The sequence below is a fragment of the Silene latifolia genome, chromosome 4 (genome assembly GCF_048544455.1).
Source record: "Silene latifolia isolate original U9 population chromosome 4, ASM4854445v1, whole genome shotgun sequence".
Classification (NCBI taxonomy): Eukaryota; Viridiplantae; Streptophyta; class Magnoliopsida; order Caryophyllales; family Caryophyllaceae; genus Silene; species Silene latifolia.
The window spans coordinates 96304141-96323890 of NC_133529.1; the positions used below are offsets into that span (position 1 = coordinate 96304141).

The 19750-nt window shown below is 34.1% G+C and overlaps 1 protein-coding gene and 1 long non-coding RNA gene across 3 annotated transcripts; one reads left to right on the forward strand and one right to left on the reverse strand.

Moving 5' to 3' along the window:
- Positions 1–9129: 9129 nt before the first annotated feature.
- On the reverse strand, positions 9130–17843 carry LOC141653613 (uncharacterized). 2 transcript variants are annotated; one of them, XR_012547469.1, is made up of 5 exons: positions 17614–17843; positions 15180–17044; positions 14612–15135; positions 12745–12887; positions 9130–9546 (listed from the first exon to the last, which is right to left on the reverse strand). It is a non-coding gene; the product is annotated as an uncharacterized LOC141653613 (long non-coding RNA). The 2 variants fall into 2 exon arrangements; XR_012547470.1 differs by lacking the exon at positions 15180–17044 and having other exon boundaries at positions 14612–14797; positions 17614–17827.
- On the forward strand, positions 11002–13047 carry LOC141653612 (protein DETOXIFICATION 56). Its single transcript, XM_074461442.1, has one exon. It carries the CDS (start codon positions 11154–11156, stop codon positions 12642–12644), a length of 1491 nt encoding a protein of 496 aa, XP_074317543.1. The 5' UTR covers positions 11002–11153; the 3' UTR covers positions 12645–13047.
- Positions 17844–19750: the final 1907 nt, after the last annotated feature.

Sequence of the window (19750 nt, forward strand, 5' to 3'; positions counted from 1 at the left end):
GTCGCGGGTGGTAACAGTACTTGCTCTGGAATTACACCCGGAACAACATCAATGTTTTAAAATAAAATACATACCGTTTTAATTAAAACTAATAAGTGATAATTAATTATGCATGATCAATGTTTATAAATTATTTTATGACCGATCAAATATCATATTAATTAAAATAAAATTTATTCGAATAATGCAACAATCAACATTAAGTTCTCAAATTATATCATTTCACTATACATTATGTTCTAAATCAATTAATATTTGTTCAAAATAATGTGAATATAATTTTATGTAATTTTTAATTTTTTTATGTATAACGTGTGATATTTATGTATCAAACATATAGAGTTCAAACTCAACTTATTCAAATAATTTCATTGTGTCTTACACGTGTTATGTGTCAAACATATCTATAAGAATTGCACCTTTTGTATTTTTAAACAACTATATATAAATGATGATTAAGAGTTTACCTGTAAATAAAATAGGTTAAACTTTCTTAAATAATATTTTTTGAGGTTTAACTTCAAAGTATTTAGAAGATGACATATAAAAAATTTAACTAAAAGTAATATTTAGCTAGTCATGATTAATATTTATACTCGACGTATACATATTTTAATTGAAGATATTAAAGAAAAATATAACGCTTTTTCTACTTTTCATGTCGTTTATAATACTATATTATTTTATAATCATTACTTTTGTCTTGATTATTAAAAGCACTCGTGATCACTGTGTATATACATACTCGTTATCACACTATTTAAACCTATCAAAACTCACATATATTCAGTTTTTCGCAATATATTTTTTTTTCATTTCCACGTAAAAACTTACTCCCTCCTATTCTCTAACATCTTCCACATTTCCTAAACCGGCAAATTCACTAAGATCATCCACTTTTCTTATTTGTCTATCTTTTGTGGTTACAATATCTTATGACCTCATATTCTCTCTCTTACTTTCATTTACATCCACATATCATACCCCACTAAATTCTACCCAAAAACAATTGTGGAAGAACATAGAAAATAGGAGGGAGTATCTTTTAGTAGTTTTTTTAAGTTATGTTTTTAAGAAATACAATGACTCTTCTAAATATATTTTTCTTAGGATTTAATGGTTTAAGTTTTGTAACTTTCTCAAAATGTCTTTTTACGTAAACATAAAATATTATGAGACACCCACTTTAATCATCTCTACAAATAAAAATATTTCAATAAATATAAAGAAAATGCGCACCAAAAAAAATATAATGAAAATTATACTCAATTTGAAGCATTTTTCGCAATGAACATAATTATTCACGTTTTAAAATTTATATCAAAATAATTTTTTAATAAATTTAGTATCAAATCACCATAATTATTTAATTTAATTTTATAATAAAATTTATTAAATTATAATATATTTTGCTGAGATTTATACAACATTTATTATGTTTATATTTAATGTTCAGTTATAATTAATACTTATATTTAATGCTGGGTTGACACGTGGCGCATCCACAACATTTCAACCCAGTGATATATATATAATATATATATATATATATATATATATATATATATATATATATATATATATATATATATATATATATATATATATATATATATATATATATATATTGGATTTGGTGATTTTGGTTCTTATGGTGAGTTGTGAGTTGGGAGAATCTCAACCACTAGATTATATTAGAGATGAGTGGCCAAGATCAAATCTTACATGTCATATAAAACCATTGTCATTTACTTATTTTCTCTTTTTTCTAATGTTACTTTTTTTTTTTACTTTGATTTTTTTTTTTCTCTTTTTTTTTTTACCTCGTGTTATTATGCTTTTTTTTTACCACTTTGATTTTTGTTTTCTCTTATGTTTTTCTTTAATTTACTCATTATGTTACCTTTTTTTCTTTTTCTTTTTGTACCGGATTTTTTTTACTTGAAATTTTTTTTACTCTTATTTTTTTTACCTCGTGTTATTATGCTATTATTGTGCTTTTTTTTACCTGGATTTTTTTTACGACTTTGATTTTTTTCTCTTTTTTTTTACCACATGTTATTGTGATGTTATTGTTATTCCGCTGTTATTGTGATGTTATTCTGCTGTTACTTTGATTTTTTTACGATTTTGATTTTTTTTCTCCTTTTTTTACCATATGTTATTGTGCTGTTATTGTTATTCCGCTGTTATTGTGATGTTATTCTGCTGTTACTGTGAATTTTTTTACGACTTTGATTTTTTTTTTTTCTTTTTTTTACCACGTGTTATTGTGCTGTTATTCTCGTTATTTTCTTTGTTATTGTGATGTTATTCCGGTGTCACTTTGATTTTTTACTACTTTGATTTTTTTTCTCTTTTTTTTATCAATGTTATTGTGCTGTTATTCTGGTGTTATTGTGATGTTATTCCGGTGTCACTTTGATATTTTTTTACTACTTTGATTTGTTTAAGCTTTTTTTACCACATGTTATTGTGTTGTTATTCTGGTGGTATTGTTATTCTGATGGTATTGTGGTGTTATTGTACTGTTATTCTGGTGTTATTGAATAAAAAAAAAATAAATCTTGTCTTGCTTAAATATAATCACAATTCATTCCAAGCTATGTTTAGCAAAAATATTGGCTACATATACACGATACGATCCAAATGGTCGACAGTATAAACACTTGTACTGAACTTCATTAAAGAATAATGACGCTTTGAAAGTTTCAGCTCTGCTAAAACGCATCAAACAGAACAGAATAATAGTAGCATTCTGAATTTGTAATGATTGAACCGAAGCGCCATACCCAACATAACAAAGATACCGACATACTGACATACAATATATTCCAAGGACATTAATAAAAATGTAACTTAGTGGTATCGATCATACGGCAACAAGCCTAACAATTTTAACCAAGAAACTAATTAATCGAGCTAGTAATTTTGAAGTTGACTCTATACTTTGCGAGCATATACAAAAGTTACCACCTTGATAAACATTTGAGTTTGTAGCGCAAAAATTGATTTCCTACTTGTAAGTTCCAAACAGGTTGTAGACAATTACTCGCAAAAGCTGTTATACTCAATCGACCCAACGAAACAACATTAAAATAGGAACGCATCGACGGACTAATCTTGATCTGAGAAAAAGCATCACAAAGAGGAAATAGACAATTTGAATCGGATGAACCAACTCTTTGTATAAATCATAGACCCAAACAATTTTCATCGGCTAGGATTTGTGCGACAATTTCTCTAATCTCCGTCTTATGATCAGCTTTTCCTTCCTTATCGTCCACATCACCAAGACAAGCCATTATAAACATCATTATCATCTGGAACGACACTAGCATCGAAATGATCCAAAAACAGAAGCATGACATCTTGGACTTGAAGCGGATCCTCTTCATTTATGTAGCGATTGAACTTCAAAGTCGAAGGCAAGTGAAGCATCTTAAATCGGACTTCACGATCATCCCTTATCGATTGACTAGTTTATGAAATTCGGTGATTAATGTTGTGTGAATTCAAAAGAGTATATCGAGAATTCGAGATCTTTCAATTAAATTGTTTTTTTTTTGGAGAGAGAAAGAGAGGTGGATTGAAAAGAGTTGCAGGATGTTTTCAGTAAAGAGGGGTGATTGTTTTTTTTTGTCGTCTTTGGTTTGTTAGTTCAATCTCAGCCGTGACTTTACCTTTATCCAATGGCTGTGAGTACATGAACTCACAACTCACCGTAAGAACCAAACTCACGAGAATATATATATATATATATATATATATATATATATATATATATATATATATATATATATAGAATCAGGATCCCGTACGAACTAAATTACGGTGCGAACCGTACGAACTAAACACAGACCCTTAGATCAAAGCAATCGATGGCCAATATTACACACTCCCTTCATCCTCTTAAACAAACCTCTACACTTACAGTACCCTCGTATCACTCATCTTGTCTCTGTATCACTCATCCCCATGACCCCAAAACAAAACATCCATCCAACTAACGCCGGCACCAGAGTTAGCTCCGGCAACCCCACCGCCATCACTATCCACAACCTATAAATCGCTGTAAGTTCGCAGGACTCGACGTCGGCGGCATTTTCGGCGATAGTTTTGAGGAAACGGTTGATTTTTCACGGTGTGGATGTCGGAAAAAGAAGTGGAGACGAAGAACAACTTGTGCGTGGTGCGTGTGAGGGCTCACATCTGACGGAGCTCGACCATCAGCCTCCGTGTTCATGGTTTTTTCTTTGATTTTCATAATTTTGAAACTTAGATCTACTCAAAATGAATTATAATTTCATAATTTTAATCGCCTTAATGAATTAATTGGAAGATTTTAAGTAAGAAAACAATTTTGTTGGCAGGAAACGACTGCAGCGATTTCATTTTCTTTCTCCTTCCAGATCTGTCTGGGTGTCGCCTCTATAGTCGGAGAAATTCGAAGTCGAGTTTTATGGCAGTGGTGTGCGTTAATGCGCCGGTGAGATCTAGGCTCGAAAGCCGCCGGCGTAAATTAGGTGCGATGTTGAGAGGAAGAAGAAGAGAGAAGGGTATGGCGACCAACGACAGCTCAATGACGGACTGACAGTGGTGTGCGCGCAAAGGAGGTGAACTGGCTATGGCAGCGACGGTATCTGAGCTATGGTGGTGGTGTCGTCGGCGCCATCAGAGGTTACCGATGCTCTCACCGGCGCCGCTCAGGTGGTCTATGTTGTTGGTGGTACATCTCATATTCCTTTCGTTCCCCATGAAAGCTACTTCTATTTCAGATCTTATGTCGATCATTCGGCGACAATTTTGAGATGATCTTTGGCCGTGGATTGATCTATTGTTGGCAGTGGTGATTGTTTGAGAATCTCGTCGGCGTTGACTAGTGGTGGAATGGGCAGCTAAAAATGGTTTGGTTAGTGGGGTGGGTATGAGAGCGGTGGATTCGGTGGGTTTTGGGATTCGGTGGGGTGGTGTCGGTGGTGGTGGGGGCATTGGCGGTGGTAGTGGGGGCTGTGATGACGGTGGTGGAAGTGGATACACAAAATACCACCCCAGATACACACGGTATTAATACGGGATACATGTGTATCCGGCAGTATAACCATGTGTATCTGGTATTAATACGATGCGTATCCGAAAATATAAATTTGTGTATCCAGAAATATTATAATGTGTATCTGGCTTTAATGTCATGTGTATCCGGAAAAAATATAAAATGTATCCGCAAAAAAAATAGTTTAAAAAAGTGTAAAAGTGCATGTATAATTTTAGTGTGGAAAAAGTGTATCTAGCTATGTTATAAAATGTATTTGAATAAGAAGTGTATCTGGTAAGGTAATAAAATGTATAAAAAAAAAAAAAAAAAAAAAAAAAAAAAAAAAAAAAAAAAAAAAGTGACAAATAAGCTAGTTTGTACGGTTCGCACCGTAACTCAGTTCGATAACGAACCCGCCCCTATATATATATATATATATATATATATATATATATATATATATATATATATATATATATATATATATATATATATAGGCGGATCCGGTGAGGCACCTCATTATGGCGAGAAGGGTCTTACCAAATTCCTCATTATGGTGAGGCAAGATCCTTATAAGAGCCACTTGGATATATTTGAGGATGGAGTCCATAAAACAATATCACGAACTATACAATACAATATCACTAATTTTTTCCAAATTTTTTTTTTCAAATTTTTTTTTTTTTTCAATTTTTTTTTTCAATTTTTCCCGAACTTTTTTTTTCAAATTTTTTTTTTCAAATTTTTTTTTTCAAATTTTTTTTTTTCAAATTTTTTTTTTTTTTTGAATCTCATACCTATTTAAACAAAAAAAAAAAAAACCAAGTTCATAAATAAAAAGGCTTGTTTTGTGAAACTGATCATCATAATTGGTTAAAATCACCTATTTCGCTCTTTTCTTTATTAAACCACTTTGTTTTGTGAACCACCTTTTCACCACCACATGAATCTTAGAACTTGTTTTGTGAAACTTGGTCATCATAAGTGGTTAAAATCACCTTTTTTCCTCTTTTCCTTATTTTGTGAATCTCATACCTTAGTCCGTGAATCTAAGACTTGTTTTGTGAAACTTGATCATCATAAGTGGTTAAAAATCACCTATTTTGCCCTTTTCTTTATTAGGTGAATCTCATACTTTGTTTTGTGAATTTGCTTAGACCTTGCATTTTGAATCTTAGAGCTTATTTTGTGAAACATGGTCATCATAAGTGGTTAAAAGAACGTTTTTTCTTTTCCTTATAAAATGAATCTCAAACCTTATTTTGTGAATCTCATACTTTATTTCGTGAATTTAAGGTTTGTTTTGTGAAACTTGATTCATCATTTTTGGTTAAAATTTTTATTTTGCTCTTTTCTTTATTGGTGAATTCAAACTTTTTTTGTTCTCGAGACGTTTGTTCAAGTGAATCTTAGAGCTTGTTTTGTAAATTTGTCATTTTGGTTAAAATCACGTTTTTTATTTTCCTTATTTGGTGAATTATTATTTTTGAATTTGGTATTAATTTTTGAATCTTAAGGCTTGTTTTTTTGAAACTTGATCATCATAAGTGGTTAAAATCATCTATTTTGCTCTTTTCTTTATTTTGTAATTGTTACTTTGTTTTTAATTTTTGCTTGGTGAATTAAGCTTTTTTGTTGTTATTGGTTAAAACATTAAGTGGTTAAAATCACGCTTTTTTTACACTTAAAACATTAGAGTTATAACTCATCCTCAATGTTAATGTATTTAAGTTTAATACACTAGATTCTTAAATTAACTAGGCTTTGAGATTGAACTGTTGGTTTTTTGCAAGATTTTATTATTGTTATTTGAGCTTTTTAAGATTTTTGTTATAACAAAGATTAAATAAGGGGAATTTAAGTTATTAATTTTTAGATTTTAAAATATTTCATAACAAATTGTTTCACCTTGCCAAAATAACTAAAGTTAACCATTTTATGACTAAAGTTAAAGGTTTTTATGACCAAAGTTTTCTTTTTTCCACTAAATGCAATCTATTATGTTATACAAAAATTGGACTAAAGTTATACAAAAAATTGATCTACTATCCAAAAGATTGGAGGTAAGGGGTTCAATCGACCAAAAATTGGATTCCTTAAAGTCCATGATACAAAAATGCACTACCGTGCTTATACAACAATGTACAGAGTTATTCAAAATAGCTAGATGATACAAAAATTAATTAAAGTTATTCAAAAATGAACCAGAATTAGGAACAAAGAAGGCCATGGGGTTGAAGTTATTCAAAAACGACCGAGTTATACAAAAATACACTCAAAGTTATACAAAAAGGGTGGACTAAAGTCAAGCAACAATGGACTAAAGTTATACAAAAAATCAATACTTAACAATCCGAAAATAGCCAAAGTTATACGTTAATTTTGATATAGAAAACATGTCTTTTTATCGACGACTTTTACCAAAAATAATCCCAAGAGCCCAAGATAAAAGTCGTGCATTTGAATAGCAAAACAATGACATATACTCTCCATTCTTGTCCAAACAAGATTTGTAAACAATGTAATCCATTTTAAATAACTCGATGAGTGATGAACTTTTTGTAGATATCCGTCTTCAAATCGGATCTATAACAAATACGGTTCAATCGCATTTTCGCAAACATGGTTCAAAACCTATAACGGTTGAATCACAATGATTCCAAACATCATCAAAAATTTTTTGTTTACAAAATTCCATTGTTGTATGACTTTAGTTCATAATTTTGTCAAAACTTGCGGTGCATTTTCGTATAATCACGTCGATTTTTGAATAACTTTTGTCTTTTTTTTTATAAGTTTCATCTCCAAATTTTTGTATAACTTCAAATCATAAATTTTTTGTATAAAAGGGTACCCAATTTTTGTATAACTTTGGTCTTTTTTTGATAACTTTGGATTATCATTTTTAAATAATTTTGGAATGATCTTTTGTATAACTTTAGTGATATCAATTTTTGATAGCTTTACACCATCTCATTTGTATAACTTTAGTCAATATTTAAGCATCAAATGTTCAATTAGTTGAAAAAAAGTATAACATCACCAAAAAAAATATCAATTTAAAAGCACAATTTTAACATTTAAAAAATATAATAAGAATAGATTTGAAAAAATAAAAATGCAATCAAAAACTAACAAAAATTAGGCAAATAGAATAAGATTGCGATCCCAAACAAATAATATTCAATTGATTACAAAGTTGAAAAAAAAATTGAAATCAAAAAAATCAAACACATATACAAAAACATTTAGAAAAAAATAAAAAAAATCCGAACATAAATAAAAATTCAAAACCGACGGCGGTGGTGGAGGTGGCGGTGGATACTAACTATCATAAATCGGGTGGGATAGTGGTGGGTGGTGGTGAATATAAGAGAGAAATCAATTTTATTTATTTGGATTTTTTGGGTTTTTTTAGCCATTTGGAATTTTTGAAACTAATAGTTTTATTTGGATTTTTTGGAAAAAATTAATTACAAATTTAAGATTTTTAAATAAGAAAGAATTTGAACAAATAAAAGACTCAGAGATCATAGAACAAGCTTGAAAAGATGAAAGAGATGATTGTAAATTTGGTGAGAGGAAAAAAAGGAAATAGTAAATGAAATGGTTAATGAATGGATGGATTAGTAAAGTGTGTTTTATTTTTGAAAAATGACTTTTGGGGGGACACTCATCATCTAGGAGTCCATAATTATTAGATCACAAAAGACGGTTTAGAATCAAATATATAATGGACTAGTTGATCCTAAGAATAGGGTCTATATATATTCAATATATATATATATATATATATATATATATATATATATATATATATATATATATATATATATATACGAGTTTTTTTGTGGCCCGTGAATTTCACGGGATATTTTATTTTTAGTGTGATGTTTTTAGTATTTCTAGTAATTGAGACTTTATAAAATATCAAATCACATAGTAAGATTACCTCATGAATAATTCAAGATAGATCGTATACTAAAAATACGGGCATTGACATGTTAACATAAAGATCAAAGTCGATAAATTAAAGAGTGCTATTTTTCAAAGGTAAAATGATGGAAAAAAATCAACAAATACCAAAATAAAAATACAGTTGAAAAAAAAACTAAAAAACTATTACTTATTCACGTTGATGTCGTCAATCTTACACTTAGTTTTTAATACTCCCTCCGTACCAGACCAAAAGTAACACTTACTATAAACGGACGTACCACACCAAAGGTAACATTCCTTATTTGGCCCACAATATTACCAAGTTATCCTTATACCTATTTGATATTTACACAAAATACCATTACATACCCCACCAATCAACCCACAATTAAACCCACAATTACATACCCCACATATTTTTTCCATCTTTACCCTTACTTTTTCCACTTTTTCTTAAATACTCCACTTTTCCCTACGTTACCTTTGGTGTGGTACGGAGGGAGTATATAGTTCCTTAAGCAATCCTAATATTTTACTTCTCCATATAGTCTTCTTTCTCCAATGAATCATCCCTATAAAAAATTAACTTAGTAATTAGTGCGAATTAACCAACAAAACAGTGGAATTTATTTTATACAATATTATCGTTATTAACTTAAACTTCCTCTTAAATAGAGAAGGAAAGAGAGAAAAGGAATAGATTCTTAGAGATGAAAGTATGTTAACCTTTGAATAGGTCAATACCACAAATCTTGGTAGACCTTAAATGAGAACAAAACAATACATACGATGAAGTTGAAAAATGTGATCAAAACTTCATACCAATGAAATTTGCACTAAAAAAAAATAAAGTAGCTAATAATCTAAAACATTAATACATTTACCTTAATTGAAATAGAATCATAGGAAAGATTAGTGACGCATTTAGTTCTACTAACAATAGGAATGAGAAAAAATTTGGTTTATAAATTTTGCCTTCCAACAAACATATATAAACAATTGAGGGTGCGTTTATGACTTTTGAGCATCATTTTTTCATTATTATCAAATTTAATATAAGTATAAATATGAATCAAGGTTCATGACTTTTGAATTTTGAGCATCATTTTTTTCATTATTATTGAAATTTAATATTAACATAAATCAGGAGTAAGGAGAAATGAAATGTATAAGGTTTGCTAGACTACTAATAATTATATTTTTTTTTACGAAATCTACTTTATAAAAGACTGGATTAAGATATTATCATATGTAATTATATTAAATATGACATATAGATGGTAGATAGTTTGGCTTGCCTTTTAATTAGATTTATAGATAAGATAATACGAGTATATACAATTTTCCGGTTTTTAAACTGTCAACTTTTTAAAATTTAGGGGAAAAAAAAGACGAAATAAACCACGTGACATACGATAGCAATAATCTTATTTCAGTGCCTTAAAAGGCGCTCCCAAAATGGCAAGGTAAGGGAGATCAGTCAGATATACATAATCTTAACATATTGTTAACAAAAAGGACTATTTTTGTACATCTCATAGTGAAAAATTGCGGTGTTAGCTAGGCAAGGCACCATGACGGTTCTGATGATGATGGGATTCGACTCAAGGTCATGAGTAATGTACCTCATGTGACTTTACCAAGGAGGCGAGAAGAACTCTACATAACTTACACTGAAACATATTTCAAAATTTGTATCCTGGTGTTTCACAATCAAGAAAACCACTTAATTTAGTGACTCATTTTACCATGCAAAACCAAAATATTAACGAGTCTTTAACTCCATAAAACATGGATATAACATATAAGTATATAGAGTAACAAATAACTGCATAAGTACAGAACAAGAAAATGCAATAATTGTAAATTGATGCACACAAGTTTTAAAAGACTGGTCATGAGAGTATAGTGAATCAATCATCACGCACTAGATATCCAAAGCTCCCCACCCACTAGCATTTCCGTATGATACATAACCACATTAGTGCTCCTTTTAAGTCCATTATATAACCAACTTTGCATTTCTTTACTTGTCCATTAACAACTACAATTCTACAAATAATCACGATATCCATGCACCCACGCTTAATTCACCTTATCTAACGTCCCCTTTAATATCTCCTATTTTGCTCACATCATTTAAACACACACCATTAATTAAGACTTAACCTTACATATAATGACTAACACACCATTTCCTAAGCATATAGAGGGTACTCCGCCTGCTCTACAATCATGTCGAACAAGCATCCTACGAAAGATTGGTATGGAACTATGGAAGCAACAAGGGATGGCGGTCCCTCTTATTGCGATGAATCTAACTTGGTTTGCGAAACTGTCAATCACAACCATGTTCTTAGGCAAGCTTGGAGAGCTCCAATTAGCCGGGGGTGCACTCGGGTTCACGTTTGCCAATGTGACCGGGTTTTCGGTCTTGGCGGGATTGGCTGGAGCTATGGAGCCAATATGTGGTCAAGCGTATGGAGCTAAGAACTATAAGCTCCTACACAAGACTCTTGTTATGGCAACAATATTGTTACTTTTAGTTACCCTGCCCATCTCTTTCTTATGGTTGAATGTTGATAAAATTCTTGGTCATTTCGGACAGCAAAGAGATATGGCTGCCATGGCAAAGAGATATCTTTTCTATCTTCTTCCTGATTTGATAATTACCTCTTTCCTTTGCCCTCTAAAAGCATACTTAAGTGCTCAAGGTATAACAATTCCCATCTTGTTTAGCTCTACCATCGCGGTAGCCTTCCATGTACCCATCAACATGATACTTTCAAAATCAATGGGTGTCGCTGGAGTGGCCATGGCGGTTTGGTTAAGTGATCTAATTATGACATTAGTACTTCTGATTAGTGTTTTAATTATTGAGATTAAGGAAAATGTAAAGTGGAGGCAAGGAGGATGGTGGGATCAGAGCGTCAAAGACTGGTCAATATTGCTTAAGTTATGCGGGCCATGCTGCCTGACCACCTGCCTTGAATGGTGGTGCTATGAGATCTTAGTTTTGCTCACTGGGAGGCTACCTAATGCTAGGGAAGCTGTTAGTGTAATGGTCATTGTGCTAAACTTTGATTACTTGTTATTTTCGGTTATGGTCTCCCTGTCAGTGTCCGCGTCAACTCGAGTGTCCAATGAGTTAGGAGCAAACCGTGCAAGGGCTGCCTCATGGTCAGCCTATGTGTCTCTAGGAACGGCAGCCATTGCAGGGTGTCTGGGGGCTGTGATTATGGTGGCTTCTCGAGGATGGTGGGGTCCTATGTTCAGTCATAACAAAGGGGTTATAAGAGGGGTTAAGAAAATGATGGTTCTAATGGCCTTGCTTGAATTGGCTAACTTTCCACTAACGGTTTGTGGAGGAATCGTCCGAGGAACAGCAAGGCCTTGGCTCAGTAGCTATGCTAGTCTTGGTGGGTTCTACCTACTGGCATTACCTGTTGGGATTGTACTTGGTTTTAAAGCAAGGCTTGGACTAGAAGGGTTGCTAATGGGTTTCATGGCTGGGGTAACCCTCTGCCTATTTATTCTCTTGGTGTTTGTAGTGAGAACTAATTGGGTGGAAGAAGCTGCAAAGGCTCAAATACTCGCCTCGGATGGATGTGTGGTGAAAGAAGATGGACAACATCTAACCTCAGAAAGAAAGGAGAATGTAATGATTTAAGCGATTTTAAGGAAGCAATTGAGAATCGCATGATGAATAAAGTAAATTTCAGATGAAATAATAATACTGATAGCAAATATTAAGGTTAAGAAGTTATTACCCTTAATTAAAATCCTGGTATAGAAGTTAAGGAATTTAGGTTGTCATCAACAAAGCCAAAAGCAGACATGATCTTGTCACCGGGTGATTCTATTTCAGACCATATACCAAGAAGTAACTATGTTGCCATATCTCCGTCTTTGCCTGCATCCACGAAATATATTTACCGTTATGTTTTAAAGAGTAAAGGAAATAGGTTAATAGGAATAAGCATCAATGAGTAAAATAGCAAAATAGAAACAAAAGCTTTTTCCAGTTTTGGCGTATGGTTCATCAGTAAAATTTACTGTGCTGGATTGTGTAGTTACACTCGGAAGTTGATTTTCTTAACAACTGAAATGCTAGATTGGAGAGTTTTACAAACATTGAACATTAGTTTTCTGCAAAGATTTGTAGAGATGCAGTACAATGTTTGACGTTGTTTAACGACCAAAGTCAAGTGACTACAATATAATTAATAAATGGAATGGAGGGAATACAGGATATACATCTAATCATGTCCAACTAAAGTATCATTAGGCACTAAAAAACTGTCACCAACTAGGACTTCTCAAATTTTAATTGGAGTTTCCACAGCCACATTTTCCAGACAGGCAGCCACCATCGAGCAATCACATTAAAGCAAAAAGATTCACTGAAGAGTCCCACAAACAGCCCGCGCCCTCACCCCCAAAGAAAAGAGGATTAAGACAAAATAAACATGACGTACTATATCTGCCAATTGAATTCATGAGTAGACTTAGACTACAAGGTGTTAGGAACCTTGAGGAGACAAGAAATCGTGGCAATGCGGCGCAAGACACGAGATGAAGGCGCACACCTCATGCACACAAGGCGTGCGCTGTTTTTTGCCACAACTTTTTAGTTTGTATCTTCGAACTAAACTTGTGTAACAAAACCCATTTTTGGATTCTGACGAAGTTAAAAGAACTAGAAAGAAACATGGAAACTGTCGACTAATGGACTTGCTAGTTGTTCCTTTGGTAAAGGGCACACCTAAGTCCTAAGGTGCCCGAGGCGTGCACCATAGTGAACCTTGCACCTTGGCACACTTTCTCCAAGTGTGCACCAAAAGCCAAGTAAGTTCCGCCGTCATCTTCCCTTAATTTGATAAGGCCTCAGGCATGCTTATGCCCAAGGGCCAAAGAGGCATCGCATAGAACCCCCAAGGCTGATGTTAGTGCACCTTATAGATAAGGCCTGGCTAGTGAGATGAGCTACTATACAATTTCCATATATTTGATTTTCTACTTCTTTTATTATGTCTTCTTTATGCCAGGCTATCTAAGCCTCAAGTCCTTTAGTATATGTGAACTCTCTTTAAATCTAAAAGGTATTGTTACACAAAATTTAATTGTGAAAATGTTAATATTGTTAAAAACTGTGCCTCGTGTCTATGAGCACGTGCCTTTACCTCGCGCTTAGCATCTCATCATTATGGTTCCTCGTCACCTCAATAAGGCTCAGAACACCCAAGGGACGTGAAAGTGCTTTTGGCTTCCGCTAGCCAAGGAAGCAATAGTGGGGAGCAAGTAAAATGGGTTTTTAAAAGCTCACAAAGTGTGACCAAGCGAAAAACAAAAGAAAAAAACTATGGAAGAAATTAACCTCTCCAAAAGCCTTACAGGCTGGTCCGTGGCTTTATGCGCATCAAGGTGGGTTAAAATGACAAGCACTTCCAAAAGCAATGGAAGTCATAAATAACCAATAGGATGAAACAGGAGTAAATACGATGATACTCCAGTCAAAGCCGTGGAGGCATCATAAATCATCGATATGTTGAAACAAGAGTAAATAAGATGATCTCCGTAATAATCAAAATTATTCAATGGACAGTTAACAAAAGAGCCAATGAATAAAGTACATACCAGAATTTAACATTTTAACTTCTAATCCATAGCCAAACCCAAAGCCTCTTAAGCTGGTTGGTCAGAGGGGTATGTTCTGGGCTGAAGAAGTACAAATCACCTTTCCAATCAGCTTTATACTTTCATCCCGTACCTTGAAGAGGGTAATTCCGTGTTCCCAAAGAAACATTAAAGCGAGACTCATACCTAAACACAAAAGCGAAGACATCAAAGAAGTGCCACATCAAATGCAAAGTCTTCAGGCTAAGCTATTATCTAACAATCAACAACTGCAGCCAGTAGCTCATTCATCTTTGTCAACACTGTTAACTCCTCTGTTACTACAAGGCCACATCCAAAGCTCTCAAGTCTTGACTCTTCTAATATCCCATAATTCAAACTCCTGGATTGCTCTAGTATAAGTTGACAATGTGATCTTGTGAAAAGCCTTCTTAGTTCTGGCAGAAACATAGTTACACGGTCACCTTTCCACCATTGAAAAATCCGTCCGGAAGTGCCTTATTGTTGGCCTTAAACACCACACCCTTGTCCCACATTCTCCACATCCTGATATTTATGGCAACACCACACCCTTGTCCCACATTCTCCACATCCTGATATTTATGGCCTTACATCTCACACACTAGTGGTAGCTGTCAAACATAAGGTACGGATCTTCTTAATCGGTAGCCAATAAATAATTAGCTCAAGGGTAGTGATTGGCTACAAAACACAGAGTCACAGAGTTACAGATATGCCCACTAAAATGAGCAATATAAATGTCAGCTGATGGTTCTTCTTCACAGCATGTATAGCCCATGATCCTTCCACACATTAACAAAGAGAATCTAAATGATGAGGTTGCATGAACTTCTCACGACGTAGGCAGTGACAAAACAACTAAACCACCATTTGAAGTTTTGAACACTCCACCAAGCAGTTCAATCGGTAGGAACAACGATCGACGTGAGTGTCGAGCACATGAGAACATGACTCAAACTTGGTAGGAATTGCTCCATTAGTCAATTGTAATGAATCTAATGATATATCCTCAACACAATCGAATTTCAAAGATTATACTAGCCTATTGTACTATAAACTCGCTGAATAGATGTAACCAAGAACGTCAAAGGAAATCACCCAATTCTGTTGCCTAAAAATATCTCATGGCAAGGATGAAGGAACTAAGGACGGACATAGTCCTTCTAAGCAGTTGGTGAAGAAGGAGACACTCCACATAACTAGTTTAGAGATTGAGGCGTCGTCCATTAACGAAATTAAGCACACAAAACGACTACGAACAGCCATCAACACTACTCACATAATCGATAAAGACCTCTCACTTATCAATCCTATATTTGGTAACATCCCCGTTTCGAGTCAAAATAAGGGTATAACAAAATAGACAGCATAAAATGCAATATAAACAACAATCAAACATTAACTATTTCATATGATCACACGTCACCATTGTCCATTGCCTGAAATCACTCACCTTCTTCATTCATACCTAAACACAAAAGAGAAGACATTAAGGACATGTGCCATCAAATGCAAAGTTTTCACTCTATGTTATTATCTACCAATCGATAACTGCAGCCAGTACCTCATCCCTTTTTGCCAACATTATTAACTCCACCTCTGGCTCTCTGGGATACAAGGCCACATCAAATATAAGAAAGAAAAAAAAAATCACAGTTTTTCCAAGTTCCGAGGCAGATAATGAATTAAAAAATTCATTGATCCAAAGCTCTCAAGTCTCGACTCTTCTAGTACCCCGTTTTTTAAATTCTTGGAATGCCCTAATGAATGTCGATAATGTGATCTCAAGAAAAGCCTTCTTGCAGAAACACGGCCAGCTTTCCTCTATTGAAAAATCCGTCCGCAAGTGCCTTACTGTCAGCCTTGAACGCCACATCCTTTCCCACATCCTCCACATCCTGATTTTTAACATCACACACTTGTGGTAGTCGTCCACGGCTCCACGCATAAATTGGCTTAATCGGTTGTCCAAAACTTAGTCCACTTAACTCAACACATGTATGCCCACTAAAATGAGTATTAAAAATATTCGCTGATGATTCTTCTGCACAGCATGTTTAATCCATGATCCTTCCACACATTTACATAGAGAACCAAAATGATGTGGTTGAATGAACTTCTAGCGATGTAGGCAGTGACAAAACAACTAGACCGCCATTTGAACACTTCACCAAGCAGTTCAAATGGTAGGAACAACGGTTGATTTAAGGGTAGGGGCACATTGTAGGAACTGCTCAATTGTAATGATATAACTTCTAACACAATCAAATTTCAAATATTACCCCAAACTCGCTGAAAGAGATGGCAAGAACATCAAAGGGAATCACAAAATTATATTGCCTCAAACTCTCGTGGCAAGGAAGGCCATAGTCCCTCTAAGCAGCTGCTTGAAAAATAAGACACCCTGCATAACTAGTTTAAAGGTAGAGATCTCGTCCATTAACGAAATTAAGCACACAAAACGACTACAAACAGCCATCAACACCACTCACATAGTCAATAAAGAGCTCTCATTTATCAATCCTAGACTTTGGTAATTTCCCCGTTTCGAGTCAAAATAAGGGTATCACAAAACAGACAGCATAAAATGCAATGAGAACAACAGTCAAACATTAACTATTTCATATGATCACACATCACCATTCACCATTGTCCATTGCCTGAAATCACTGACTCACCTTCTTCATTCACATTACTAGAATATTTGACCTACCTATCCTCCAATTATCCCATAGTAAATTACTTTATTGCGCTCCATGAAGACATGATCACCTAACTCAAACACATTACACAATACACACCCCATAATTAAAAAAATCCACCTAAACTGCAAAACATCAAAACCCATCAACCAAGACAAAATTCATCAAAAACCCATCAAACAGTTAAAAAATGGAAGCATAGTAATTAGTAAAACAGAATAACCAAGAAATTTGCATCAAAACAAATAAAGTTTTAATCTTTAAAGTATAAGAATCAACCTGCTGTTCTGTTGATTTAAGAGATGGAGGAACCCAAATACTCCTGTGTTATGTGAGGAGAAATAAAAGCAAGTGAGAGACTAGCAAAGTGGAAGGGCAAGTCGGAGGGGACTGAGAGAGGTCAAGATTGTCTAACAAAAAAAGCTATAGAGTCGCCGTAAGAAATGACACACTACAGCGTTTTTTACTTTTTCATGGTTGGAAAATTTTCGATTCTACATGAAAAACTCGATGAATACTTTTACGATTAGTCTTGCTGAAGACGGGTCGAAGCAAATGACGGTAATGTCACTCACAAAACGGATAGGGGGACAAGGTGGGGACACCCCTATGTGCTTCCCTCTCTCCTCTATTTGGGTCATTTGTGAGAGGAAATGGTATCCGTCACTCCAAAGTGACGGATACGTGTCGTCTTCAATGAGATTTTGTGATACTTTTAATAAAAAGTCGTCCAAATTAATAGTTTCAGTAAGTCTTATTGAAGACGGTCACTATCCGTTACAAGCTGAAGGCGGGGTATCCAATTCTCCATTTCACTCCCACTTGCACTATCCATTTGCATTTTATGAGTGGAAGGGCAAGTTGGGGTATCCATTTCACTCTCACTTGCATTATCCGTTTGCATTTTATGAGAGGGACTATCCGTCTTCAACTTGTGATGAATAGTGTCCGTCTTCAATGAGAATTTGTGTAATAGTTTTATATTAACACATAACTTAGACTAATATTAACACATAACTTTTTTATGGAAACATTAGAAGGCCTAATGTGCGACGATATACTTTCCCGTTTTCTTAGAGTTGTCGAAGAGAAACTACGACACGACCTGTTTTGGCGACGGTGACTGGCAAACGAAATGGAGCAGGCATCAGAGATGCAAGAGAAGTGATTAGAGCATTCAGTTCCAATAATCTGATTGCTTTCTAAGTCTCTTCGGGAATACAAAACTTTTCTTCTTTTGGTGCCAATCGTCTTAAACACAAAGTTATGATCTGGTTGGTCAACAAGGTCTGTTACCGAGGATTTGTCATGCTCGGCAGATTCTTCAGCTACATCAGCAACAAGATTAACCCCAAGAGGCCGAGAATTAACTTTAGCTTCAACTTTAATTTTTGTTCTGGTTGAGACAATCATTGAAGATGCTTCCATATAAGACGTTTTTGATGGTGTCTTCCCCTGCTTAGATCTTGTTCTACTCTTCTTACCCCTCCTTTTCCCCTTAAAAGAGTAGGTGGTGTAACAGATTCATGAGTCGAAACCTTAGAGCATCCGCAAAGGTGAGTCTTTCCATATTTTCTTTTTCTTTTTTCTTATTCGCCACCTCATTTTCCACTAATTTTTTCATTTACCCTCCTCAATTCATATCTATACAATAATAAGGTTCCTCAACAATATTAATTTACACACAAAATTTAGGAGCCTCCCTAAAAGTAACATAAAATGCCTTGCTTTTTCTTTGGGGACCTTCTCTACAGATAGAAGAGCCCCATTTATTAGGAGAGTGTATGCAATAATGGGGTTCCCCATTTGAGGAGCGAGAGGGCATATGGGGAGGCTAATTTCCCACCTTTGCAGATGCTCTTAGGGAGCCAGGTAAAAGCTAGTGTGTGCTGGGATAGTTGTTAGGAGCTTGGATCCTCTCCAGAGTAAACTAAGCTATAAGGACCTTAATTTTACATAAATATAACTATAAGGACCCAAAGAATTAAAGCAAGGCTTTAAGGACCTCAATTTCCAAAGTCCGTTAGATCTAACTGGTGTGCCTAACGTTTTGCTTTTTGTTTGTTTGTGCCTTTTTGTATTCATTTTTTAATCGAAAATTTTCTATGATACCCTTTAATTTTGTCAGATTTCCCATGGTGTCCATGCTATTAAGAATTTGCCTATGATACTCTTGAGGTTCCATTTTTGTGCCAATGGTACCCCCTAATATAACGGCCGTTAAATGGACCTTACGTTTGATGACGTGGCAATGAATTAGTATTTAAAAATTATTAATAAATATGAAATAAAAATGGAAAGCAGGGGCATCATGGAAAATCTGACAAAATTAAGGGGTACCATTGAAAATTTCCGTAATTTTTAGTTACTAATTTATTACAACATCATCAAAACTTAACCTCCATTTAACGAGCGT